The following is a 13406-nucleotide window of genomic DNA, read 5'->3' as shown; positions in this document are numbered from 1 at the left end:
ACACTGCTGGAGGTCTTTTGTGTATATTTATCCTAATAAAAAAGTTTAGACAACCTTCGTGTAACCGATCGTGACTAACCTAACACCCCCACACCCAGCCCCTTCATACCATCCTTTTCAGATCCACCAGAGTGCCAATGGACCACTCTGGTGGTGATAGTGCGCAGTACAAATACACTTTAACATAAACATTAACATAAAAACAGTCAAAACCTTTATTTTCCAATAATGGCTGTGGGATTTTGAATATCTCATTTCATATTGTTGGCTACTTGCTTCTCACACATCAAAAGGCAATTCTGTTTGTAGTATTCTCATTTCACCTGCATGCTATGAAAAACTCAGGTCAAGTCCAATAATGTCTGCTAATAACTGGGGAGTTCTTCTGCCACCCATTTCATTACAATGTGCCTTTTGGCCACTGCTATGAACTGTTTCTAGTTTGGGCTATTAAGTAGCACTTGCGTCACCTATAACCCAAAATGATTTAATTAGAGTACAGATAGGGGGAAATGGCATATGAGGAGGGACATACAGCTTGCAGGTTGCCTACCCATTGACTGCACATGGGCATGCTAATCCCTATGGTCATGTCCACCGAGTCCCTGCCCCTCTCCACCCAAAACACCTCCTCATGGGAACTCTTTGAGCTCGCTTTAATCAAGCTCTACCATCAAACTTTGAACTCAAAGTGCCTCCCCGTGTTTTTCAAAGCAGTCTTCCGAGAATTGATCGCTTAATTGGAATTGTAAACCCAATACTGGTGTAATACAAAGTCTAAACCAGGTCTACCTTCAGCCACTCCATTTATAAGCACTATGTGTGACCTTTACTGAGGTCCTGTTAAAAACAAGCATTGGCAAAGCCAACAGTTTTGCCTTGAGATAAGTATCAGGCATTTGCCAAGCACTGCTGTTAGATGACCAGGTACTCACACCATTTTGCACCTGCTCCCATCAATGGCCAATGAATACTACTACGGCTATGTCTTTCACATGCTTACACAAAATCCCAAACTGCTGGCATTGTCAAAGCTTGTTTATAACAGGCGTTCACCATGTTGCTACACATGCTCAGTAGAGCCCCCTTTGATTCCATGGTCAGTGGCCAGCCCATTACCCTAGTAAGCACTTCTGAGATCACTTTAAATTAACCCTTGTATAAGTGGGCATGCGCAGAGCACATGGAGGAATGTACAAGAGAGTTATCTGCACCTAGGAAATACGCATCCGTTACTGTAGTCATATTACACCATATTTATGATGTATAATACATTTTGTATAACGTCTTGAAATGGAACATTTGCAGATTAGAGGGTATAGCCATCACACTGGGAGTGGATAAGGTCTCTGCCCATTCCCTTTCCTCTAGATCCCCACATTATGAATGTTAGCATGGGTTTCAACATAATGCTGAGAACCACCTTGTACATTACGGAGACCGGTTTAATATGGATTATACATTCAGTCACATTGTATGAAGTCTCCGGGTGGTCATATGGTCCCTTTAATGGTGTCTGTAGCGTTTGTCTAATCTCAACAAAATGCTACAAACTGGACCTGTCCAGATGAAATCCCTGCTGTAACTCTGAACTACTTGACTGGCCTTTTTAAGCCTATCACCTAGTGTCAATATGCACTTTTGTTTTTGTAATAATATGGCATGGAGATCTTGCTCTCATTTCAATCCTGTCCCACTGAATTGCCCAATCAACCCAGTGTGGATCCACTGCTTAGCTATGACAGATAACAGGCCCAGTCATACATACAGACCGTAGACACCTTGGGAAGTCCCAGGCTCCGCTCGCAGACAGGCCTGCAAAGGGTTTCCATGGCTATCCTTGAAATCTTGTGTTTCCCCCAATGTAATGTATTCCCCGCTCTAATTTTGAAATGTCCAATCTAGGAGTCCTATACAGCCTAGCCTGTAAGATAAATAGTAGCTTGGGGAATGATACAATCTTGAATATGGCTATCCTACCAATTAAAGTAAGTGCTAGCGATTCCCCTACTTCACATCAGCAACTAATTCATTCAGCATTGCCGCTCAATTCAGGTTCAGGAAGTATCTATCCTATGCTTACTTGTACAACCAGATCTTTAAATTGGGTCAGTTCAATTTGAAAGGGACAATGTATGGGAATTGAGACCACATCCTCACTGACTTGGTACGGGATCATTTTGACTGAATTAATTGTTATCTTAAAATGGTTTGCAAGGAAAAAACGGGAAAAAAGGGAAAACCGGGACGCACCTTTATAAATAAACGTGCGGTCCTGACCCCACCAAGGATTCAATAATAACTATGAAAAATGAAGAGAGAAAAAAAAGAGGTCAGGAGGAAACTCGTTATTTGCAGTCAAGAAAAAAACACAAATAGAAAGCATGTGTATAGCCCTAAACAGAAGGGGGTACAATTACGAGTACAGAAATTAGAAATTAAGAAACACTTTAATCAATAAATATGAAATATTAAAAAAACACTCTGTGGCCGTTATCCCACAATGGCATATGTAAAAACCTTTGGTACTACATTGAGTAACTAAGCTCCATGCGATCTGATATTAGTTTATAGACCAGTCTACCTCAGCTAGTTCATGTTATATTAGAACCAGTTAGTCCTAACTTTGTTAGTACAAGAGTCACTGTGATTGTGTATATATTCCTGTGTGTTAGATGTTTTTAACCACAAAGTGGGATTTTAATTTTTATTGATTTAAGTGTTTCTTAATTTCTAATTTCTCTACTCATTGGGCCTCATTACAACCCAGGCGGTAAGTTCCCTACTTTACCACCGTGGTGTAAACTCTGTTTACACCATGGTGGATGGCGGATTTACCACCCCATTTTAAGGTGAGTGGGGCGGTAAATCCCCATTCCCCATTTACCCTTCCCCATTCCCATTTTTGCCCCATAGGGCATAATGGGAGTGGGGAAGGCGCTAATTACGGCACCGTAAATTATGGTGCCGTAATTAGCACCAAGGCGGGTTAGCGCCTTGCATTTTAACGCCTGCTAAAAGCAGGCGTTAAATTGGTAATCAGGCGTTAAGAGTTAACGGCGCCGACGGCGCCGTTAAACCCTTAACGCCTGGGTTGTAATGAGGCCCATTGCAATGTTTTTTATTTTCTGTTTAGGGCTATACACATGCTTTCTCTTTGAGTTGTTTCTCGAATGCAATACCTTTTCATAGCTCACAATGGTTCCCATATTCCTTGATTTTGTCCATAACGTTTGTGGTTGACAGTACTGATTTACTTGGATAGATGAAAAGGTTGTCAGTGTACAGATAGTGCCTGTACTCATCACTGTGTCGCTTACTGTTCCCACTCAAAAGAAGGGGCAATGGATCTCAGTGGTTCTATTCAGCCAATGGTTAGACTACCAACAAGACCAAGAGTGTAGAAAGGAAATTGCTGTTTATGGTGCCCCGCCCCAAAGAATTATTCGGTTGCATCTTTGCCTATGGGTAGTCCTGTCTTCACATCCATGGGGCGTTGTCAACCATCATCAGAAAAGACCGTGAAACACTATTTACCTTTTCCCTATATGAATCTGTATTTCTGGAAACATGGACTACAATGCCCATAATGCATGTGCAAGATGTCTGAAAAAACCTGATTGCCCAATCCAGAAACCCTTTTGGAATCTGGGTTGCATGCACACTGGTTTCACTGTGAATGGAAGGAGACAGTCTCATTTCAATGGACTACAACATTCAAAATGCTTCAGCAATTATTGTGCTTTTGTTTCTCTACCAAATCTCCTGGTGTTTGTCAGCACTGGATCCTCTCCCATAGTCCATGACAGATAATTCCATTAACAACACCTGTTTCTGCTTGTATGCAACCCAGTCATGCATCTCCACCCTGGCTTTCCACTCTGCTAGTACTGCTTATAAGCTTCCACACCCTTATGATTCCTTGTTCTTTCATTGAATTCTGAAACTCGTGTAGCTGTGACCCATTTGGAATCACTTTCTGCTTTTCTGACCTTCGTGCTTTGCCTGTGACTCTTCCCTGCTCCACTGCTGCCTTGGTCCAATGCCTATAGCCCTGCCTTGCAGACTCAGACCCTTACCCTCTGACTGATGTCAGTGTGTTTTCCTCTTTCCTTTGAGCGGTGGCTCAGCAGGGATTACTCTATTTCCTGTGATGATTTCCTTCAGCACGCATCCCCTGTTCTGAGTCCCTGTAGCGTTCAGCATCTGCTACTATGCTCAAGCTTTACCCATTAGTTCTTCTCTGTTTATCTTGCTTCCCTTTGTACCTTTTCCCCTTATTTCTAATTCTGTGTTCAACAACCTTGCCGTGGATAGTCTGTTTCTAGTCTACCATTTCAGCCTGACTTTGCTACCTAGATTCAGTTCCCTTGTGCCAGTTCCCTGCTCTGTTGCCTTTTGCCAGTTCCGTGCTCTGTTGACTTGCACTAGTACCTTGCCTCTGTTACCTTGTACCAGTTCCATGCCTCTTTTACCTTGTACCTGTTTCATGCTACAGTTTCTGGTTTCCTACTCTGAGTTCTTATTCCCTTTTGGGGCTTTAGTATTTTATATGTTTTTTATGGTGTCTACTCTGGACCCGTGACTCAGTGTATTACTTTGTACAGAGATTGGCTCCTATACCCTAGGAGGAAATCTCTGCTATTTCCTTTGTCTTGTTATACCTGTAGTCTATAGTGTATTTCAAGTAGCCGGGTGCTGCTTGGTGTTCCCACAGACGGTATCCACTGTATTTTCCGTCTGGGCCCACACAGTGTACTGTGATGATTCCGGCTGAGTCATCACAAAATCCCAGCCTACACTCTCCTCCCATGTGGCCAGGGAAAGGCAGCTGCCATCTGATCCACGGGAAAGTGGTGACTCTGATAGGAGAGACACTGTATTCATCCTCTTCTGAGCATGACATTTCCCTATTGTCTAAATAGCTAATGGTATGTTGTCACTGTAAGGATCCCTCGCCCAGAATTACCGAAAGTGCCAAGTATGAAGACCCTTTTAAAAAACATATACATGGTACAGAGGGGATCAGGAAATTAACATTACAACTTCCAGTAGTTATGATTCTACCTTATGCTTAGATCTCAGATCTAAGGGAAAATCATCAACCCCTTTAAAACCATCCCTTAAGTGTAAATCCTCCAAATCACCCAAACAGATTGGATTAATTAATGAAAGATCAAACAAGAACATTATGGACTTCAAGTACTGAGACGAGGAAGAGGGATCCAGAGGTAGTAATCTGTTGTGAGCGGTCTACTTGTAATGACCAACACTTGAGCAGGGCCTTTAAACATCTAAAGGCCTTTCAGGTGTGGGCGAGGGGTGTGAAAGAAGCAGCAGGGAGCAGCAGAAGCTGAAGTTGCTGTTGTGGCAGAAATGGGAAGCCGTGTAGAAGACGTGGCAGAGGTTGGGACTCCTGGGCTATGCAGAGGACGCGCATTGGGAACCAGTATTGAAGCCAGCCACCATGTGAGAGAGAGAGGCTCTCTACACATCTTGATCTGCTCCGGTGTTGGATTTCCACCGGAGAGTGCACAGAGCAGCAAAAACTCCATTCAAAGTCAGCGTGAGTGGGGCAGACCGTCAGGAGCTGTCAGAGGCAGGCGAGGTCCCGAAAAGCAAAGCAGCAATACCAACGAGTCAGAAGGAGACGCCAGGGCATACCAGTGAGTTGGCCTGAAGGTGGTGACCCCGGGGCGCTACGAAGGAGACCGCAAGGTAATGATAATTATTTTGAATACCGAACAATTGAATTAAGGCAAACTGGGCGCAACTCTCCTAACAAGGGAATCCGGATAGGGGAATATTGTAACCCGCATTGCCAAAGCCAAAGGAAAGTGATAATAAAGCAAAGTGGACACAACTCTCCTAAGGAGTTATTTCAAATAGGGGCACATTGTAACCTACAGTGCCAAAACAGAAAGACTGACAGTGACAAGGCAATATGGATAAAACACTCACAGAAACAGGTGCCCAGAGGGATAAAGTTGTAACCCACATTGCCAGCAGCCAAAAGGTTGTACAGATAGAAATCAAAGCGCGCAGGAGCAAAGGCCTACTTGTAAATGGGATTGAGGGGGAGAAAAATGTAGCCTGCATTGGATAAAGCAAACAGACCAACAACCTTTTGTGAAATCTCTATTTGGAAGAAGATGTAAGCCAATGGTGTTAGATGTCAAAAGACTGATCAGAGAATCAGGTGTTAGTTTAAATCTCCCCATTGATGAGTCTAGTGTGGAGAATTTGGAACACGTCTAACCACAGAGTACACATTGTAGTTATAGGAGTTTTGTCCTGGCAGGGAGTGAACCAGGAAAGGGACCCATTTTAGTTAGTTCTGGCAGGTGAGTGAACCAGGAATAAGATGATTTAAAGTACTGTGGTTGTGGTAAAAAGTTGTGGTGTAAAGAAGTGTCAAATCCATCATCTTGTTTTTGATGAACTGTTGCATAAACGAAAGGGATTGTTGAAGCATCCTGACTAAAGTGTTTCTTTTGATTTAGCTATCCCGACTAAAGTGTTACTTATAAAGAAAAAGTATGATGTTCTAACAGGTGACTGGCCTTTGGAGAAAAGAACATTTGCATTTGATTTCTGTTTTTATGTTTGGAGAAAAATACTTTTGGTCTACCAAACAGGAGGTTCTGGAAACGCTAACAATTGCTTTGAAGTGGTAGCGAGATTACTACTTTTCCAAGTGAAAGGATACACTGAGTGGAACTTTGTTATTGAACAAAACTTTCCTGGAAGACTTTATATCCTACATTGAGTGGAACTTAACTTTCTTAAATCTGAACTGTGTTCCAGTAAATCCTGAATTGATCCAGGGGAAGGGAATCCAACCCTGGTCACAAGGATTCATGTTATAACTTTTGAGATTTAATTTATAAGTTATTTTGTGGAGTTTAAAACAGCCAAACAATTCTTGTATAATTCTGTTCTGTATATCAGTGTGAGGGTCAGATACATTTTGAACATAAGGTAATTTTTCTTTGGTCCTATTTTGTTAGGCAGGGATCTCCTTGTTAGGCTTGGCAAAGATAGGCGTTTGTTGCACCCCTTTTTATTTAATAAAACAGCAACTTGTGAGAAAACTATACCTGTGTGTTCGTCTCACACTTCTGCCGTCTCACAGTATACTCCGTGTGTGTGCCTTAGGGTCCAGATACAGAAGCCACTCTTGCTGCCCCCTTCCATGGGCTTGCAGAGTGGGGCCTGTAAGAGTAACTTGTACAGAGGCAATGAGCTTTCTTTATTTCTGTGGGTACTCTCAAGTCCAACCTATATACACCCCTAATGGGATTCCTCATTGTTTGTCCAGTACATGGTTCCCATCCCTTCTTGCTTACCATTGCGCCCTGCCTTTTCTTCCTGTTCCATTGTTCTTATGTAACTTGTCTGTTCTTCCTTCTTGTTTACTCTCCTATTGTATGTACTTGCCTGTCCCTTGATATCAGCATAGCAGCCCCCAAATATACCCAGGGAGCTCTGTAGCTTCTCACAAATTCCTGGAGACTTCACCCATTGATTCCAGCGCTGGATAGTGGTTCTGTATTTGCAGCTTAAGCCAGCCAATGACGTTAAGACCGACACCCATTTTCTGGAGTAGTGCCCACAAAAAGGCCTTTCAACCCAGTTTTAAGTGCTATTTAGGAGTCTAATCACAATGGGCCTCATCAGGAGTTAGCCGGAGCGGAAAAATGCAGCAGTAACACTATTACTGCCGCATTTACTGCTCCGCCCAATCCCGAGTATGGCCCTACCAGGACGTGTTCACCACCAGCTCCGAGTTGGAGGTGTATGTGCCAGAAGTATGGGCATTTACGGCACTATTACCGCCGGCAGTATTTGCGCAGGCGGTAATTACACCACCCATGCCCATTGGGTCAATGGACCCAATGGGAAATGGGGATTTACCGTCTTACCACTACTCGTGATCCGGCGCAAATTGTGCTTGACCGAGTAGCGGTAACACAAATTGCATTTGGCGGTATCCCGGTGCAATTTGGGCCGGGATACAGCCCGACTCCTGGTGAGGGCCAATATTGCAAGGGGGACTACATTTTGGTTTGACATTGCCAAAATGTCGAACAGCCTTTGTAGATTCCTCCTTGTAGGTTGACCTGACATAAAACCACATTGCTTGGGATCAGTGAAGGATACAATTACAATTACCAAGAGCCGATTTGTCAGGGCTCTGGTGACTGTGACTGTTTTAACCTGTTAATCAGCACTGGTCTTTTTTGGGATTAGGACTATCATGGCCATTCTGCAGTCGGGAGGGTTGGCGCCCTCCTTCTAACTGGCCATAATGAAACAAAGTTTGTGTTCACTTGTTTCCTCACATAGCACCATCCAAAGTTCTAGTAGAAAACCGCAGGGCCTATGTGTTAACCTGGTTATAATTCATCTATGCTTCTCTGGATGTATGCACTTGTTAGATCAGGTCCAGAATTGTACGTTGCTCTGATAATAGCCTTGAGAACGCTTAATCCTTAAAGAAATCTGCAAAGGCTATCTGTTTGCTCGTTCGGTTGCTAAATAGAGTTCTGAGTAAAGTCTCAAACCATATGCTATTGGCAATGTTTTGTGTATTTCCATCATCCGTTTTCCTTCCTTGTCCCATTTTGCCAGCAACAATAGTGATTTCCTGGTCTTATCCACTTGTTGATCCACTTGTTGGTGGAACCTCTCTTTGCTCATCTAGGTGATGGCATTATCCAGGCTGAGCGTTCCGTATTTCTCCATGGTTCTAAGGAGTTCCCTGTGCGTCAGCATCATCATCATCATCAGAAAGTCCGCTTCCAGGTGAAATATATCGTCTTCAGTAAGAATAATTTCACTGGATCCTGGGTTTCTCCTTCCCCTTAACCACTGCTATTACTTTATGTATTTATTTATTGTTTGCTCGTTAGGCGCTTATAGAGCAACTTAATTCTGCTTCAAAGCACCCATAGGGCAACAGGGAGGGAACATGGGATTGCAATTAAAATAAAATACAAAGAAATACAGTGGGGAAAGGGCCGGCCGAACCTACTATGCCTTGTGAGCATTCAGAACGTGCAAGTGCAGCTGGGAAGAGGTCAGTGGGGTATGTGCTGAGGTGTCCGTGCTTGAGGGTGAGCCACAGATAAGAGCACAATATTGTAAGTGCTATGCGGCCACAGGCCTCCGGTCTCCAGTGCGAGTCTCCAGTGTAGAGGGCGTGCCGAGGCAAGTGCTGAGGGTGGACAGAAGCTGGGGAGATTGGGTGCGAGTGGTCAGGGGCCCAGAGGATGCATAAGGGTCTAAGACACCAATCACAGCAACTGTAAGATTACCAGAGTAGAGAAGAAGGGAAGGAGGAAAAGAGGAAAGACTTGAGGTGCTTTCGGAATTTAAGATGGTCCGGCTTAAGATGCAGAGGGAGGCTATGCCATAGGGGGGACCCAGCTGAGGAAAGCGAATGGCCTTCTGCTCTCTGTTTGGCAAAACGCTTTACACACAGGGAGTTGGTACCAGAGGAACGTGGAGGTCTAGAGGGAGAGTATTTTGTAAGAGAGAGTTGCAGGTAGTGTGGTCCCCGGACCCAGACAGCCTTGTGGATGATGCAGAGGGATTTTAATTTGATCCGTGCAGCAACCGGGAGCCAGTGGAGACTTTTTAGGGCAGGAGAGATGACCACCCCGTGCTTAAGGCCAAGTTTAAGTCTCTCTGCTCCATTCTGGATTAGCCGAAGGGGTCACAGAGTGTAAGAAGGTAGATTGAGGAGGAGGCTGTTGTAATATCAATCCTAGAGAGAACCAGGGTTCAGGAAACATTGAGGTTCTGAGGGAAGGTGAGAAAAGGGAGAATTCCTTTGAGAAGGAAGAGTTCAAAGTGGGACTTCTTGGCAATGTCCTGAGTGTGAGGGAGGAAGGAGAGAGAGGAATCAAAGATGACTCCAAGGTTTCTGGCTTCAGAAGAAGGAGCTGGGGGAGAGCCCAAGGTGGGGGGCCCAGGCGTCCAAATCGGAAGGATCTCAGTTTTGCTGGCATTGAGGCAGAGATCGTTGGAAGTGCACCATGCCTGGTTGGCAGATAGGTAGTCTGGGATGAAGGAAGGTGCGAGTGAGTCAGCAGGAAGTCTGAAAAAGAGTTGAGTGTCGTCTGCATAACACTGGAAGTTGGGGGCGAAGGAGGAGATGAGGAGTGCCAGCTGAGCAAGGTAGATGCTAAAGAGCCAAGGGGAGTGGATAGATCCCTGGGGCACACCACAGGTAGAGAAGGAAGTAGGAGAGGAGAAGGTGCCCAGGATGACTTGGGAAGAGCGGCCAGTTAGGAAAGAGGCCAGCCATTCCAGTTCCAGTCCTGAGATGCCAAGGGTATCTCTCTTTCTTTCTCTCTTAGCACCGTTTTGTATCCTTTTCACAGGTTGCTAGGGCTCCCAACTGATACCACATTCTTGTTGCAGTAGTCACAGCATCTTTTAGATCTGACATTATTGTGGTGTCCCTTAAGTGATATGATTAAGTCTCCAAATTCCCTGTAGCCCAGGTTTCATGGTCTTTAGTGTAACCAGAAGTGGAGAGTAATCGGATATGCCTCTTTCGGCAGATGTTACGCCTTGCAACAGGTGGTGACACCCTGGCCCCATAGCTCCACCAGACCCATCAGTCAGCCTAAAACCTATAACATTATCTCACTCCTTGTAAATGATATGAGACTTGATTTTTATTCCATTAGCCACTGCTGGAAATGTGATTAAGTTATTTCTCTGCCAATAGTAACTTTAGATAAATATGCGACACAGAATGTCTATTATTATTTTGCAAGAAAGACAAGTATGAACTATTCACGTTGGCAGGTATGTGTCTGCGAGTAATAGACAAATCTCGCTTTTGTACCTTAAATGTAAAATTGACATCGAACTGCAGTTCTGTTTCATATCCAATGACTCCTCCATTGTAAATAACCTGGTACTTCCCTTCTTTAATGTTGCTGGACACTTTGAACAAGCGGAATGTTGCCGAAACAAACTTACAAACCCCTAAAAGTAGAATCATAGAATTAGACCAAGAACATTTGAGATTAGTACAAAAAGAAACGATTGCCTTTACATTTTTTATTTAAAACAATCTCTACAAATAGCAGAAAATTAAATAATATCATATTGGATGATTATGACACAAGTTCTCAACATTCATCAAAAATACTATTAGAACATAGGACACCATTCATAATTACAGCAAAACATAATTACCAGCTCCAGTAAAATACAACCTTATAATGCATAAAAAGGCTTCTCATGTTACGCCCCAGCCTACTGGAACATCATCTTGTTCGTAATTAGGACTGCTCCAATGCTTTTTCCAGATCCGGAAGGAACTTAAGACCCTGCTTTTTAGGGAATACCTAGGGGTCACTTAGGAACTGCTACCCTTAGGTATATATAACCCAAGTAGTATGGGAAATCTAAGTTATTATAAACTCCACTTCGCCTGACCTTTGATCACCCTAAATTACTTGTGCAACACTCTGTTATTTCCTAGCTAGGTTTATTCTATATAAACTCAAATGCAAACAAAAAACGCAATCAAATACCACCAAAAGGAACACAAATGATTTGCTCACTACACATATATTTTGGTCGTAAAAGACAAGAACAGCCGTTGAGCATTAGGGATGTTACTCATTTAATACTTAAAAGTACATTAACAACAAATAAATGACTCACTAAATCATCAATTTACTGAAATTAAACAAACGGCCTCATTACGAGTTGGCCAGTAGCCCTTAAATCCAGCGGTAATGGTATTAGCACTACCAATACTACTCCGCCGGATTACGAGTGGATGCAAATACTGCCGGACCCAAAAAGGCACCAGCGCTATTACAGCCGGCCCTTTTATAGCCGGCGCAATAACAGCCGGCGCTGATAGTGCTAACAGAAAGTGCAAATACAGCCGTATCACAAGTGCATTCTCTGCAGTATTAGTGCCGAAAACGCTGAGAAATACCTCCAGCTGGAGATAAATTAACACAAGTGCCAGGAATCAGGCTAAAGGGGAACACAATGCACCCCAGAGGGTACATACAACCCACCCATGCCCCAAACACTGTTTGCAACACCATACTGCCATTATTTGATGCAAGCTGGGACAGGAAGCAGCTCAGGCTGCGCCTGGCCCTTCTGATGCAGGAAAACCTGGCCAGGACACAGGGAGTACGGGCTGGTGGAATGAGGAGGAGGATGAGGAGGAGGAGATGAGGAAGGGAGGAGCCCCAAAACGGCGAGAACCCATCCCCAGGGTCAGGCCATAACCATGGGCCCTCATTGACACCCAGTTGGTAACGGAGTACCGCCTGGACAGGGAGACCATCACTGAGCTGCTGACCACAATACATGATGAAATTGGGAGCAGGATCAACATCTGCACAGCCATGCTGCCCCCATTGCCCCTGGTGATGCTGGTGGCAGTCCTGCAGTTCCGTGGGACAGGCACTTTCCAGCACTCCGTGGCTATGATGCATGGCATGGCACAGTCAACATTCAGCATAGTCCTTGGCCAGCTGCTGGAGGCCCTTCTACGCCATGTCAACCAACACATCACACTGCCCACCACCCAGGCCCAGGTGAATGACATGAAGGCCCGCTTTTATGCCACTGCACAACTGCCCAATGTGATAGCAGCCATCGACTACACCCATGTTGCGTTTGTGGTGCCCCAGGCCCATGAGGTTGTCTACAGGAACCTCAAGCACTACCATTCCATGAACGTACAGGTGACCTGTGGCCCTGACCTCGTCATAACTCATTGCTGTTCCCGCTACCCAGGATCCACCCCCGACTCCATGATCCTATGCTATAGCACCCTGCCGGGATACATGGGGAGGCACAGAGGACAACTGACCTGGATATTGGATGAGTACAAACCCACCACATATGCATGTTGAAGCACAATTTAAAAGAATTGGGAGTGATGGCAGTCACAGGAAGCATTGCATGTCAAGAGGAGGCACTGGCAGCACCCGTGTAGCCTCTGCCAAATCAATGGTGGGCATCCAAGGGTGCATGCACACTTTTGACTCACCTGGACAAACACATGGAGATGGACACCCACCTCTACCATCATAATGACACATCAGACCACATGTACCACAATGCATCTTGAATATGCCACTGCACAGATCCACACAGGAGCACCCAACAGCATGTACACCCATGCCACAGCTGTCTGCCCATGTGCAGTAAATCCTGACACGCCACAGAACACCCGCCAAAAAGTCACTGTATGCATGTACAGAATAAGTAACCAATGGCATAATTTTTTTAATTATTTTTTTTTATTTTATTGTGCAATAGCCAACATTTGACTTTTAACACATTTACAATCATAGAAAAGAATAATAAAAGTACAATATTTCAAGCAATTTACAAAATTTATA

At 44.3% G+C, this 13406-nt stretch overlaps 1 protein-coding gene across 1 annotated transcript in view; it reads right to left on the bottom strand.

The window, feature by feature from the left end:
- Nucleotides 1-13406, bottom strand: part of AS3MT (arsenite methyltransferase) — a 1233739-nt gene that overhangs the window by 171831 nt on the left and 1048502 nt on the right. The window contains exon 9 of the mRNA XM_069611692.1: nt 10865-11007. Within this exon, the coding sequence (XP_069467793.1) occupies nt 10865-11007 (143 nt within the window). The remainder of the gene's footprint in view (nt 1-10864; nt 11008-13406) is intronic.

This window comes from Ambystoma mexicanum, chromosome 8, assembly GCF_040938575.1.
Source record: "Ambystoma mexicanum isolate Mex_15411 chromosome 8, UKY_AmexF1_1, whole genome shotgun sequence".
Classification (NCBI taxonomy): Eukaryota; Metazoa; Chordata; class Amphibia; order Caudata; family Ambystomatidae; genus Ambystoma; species Ambystoma mexicanum.
This window is presented reverse-complemented; position numbering and strand designations above follow the sequence as displayed.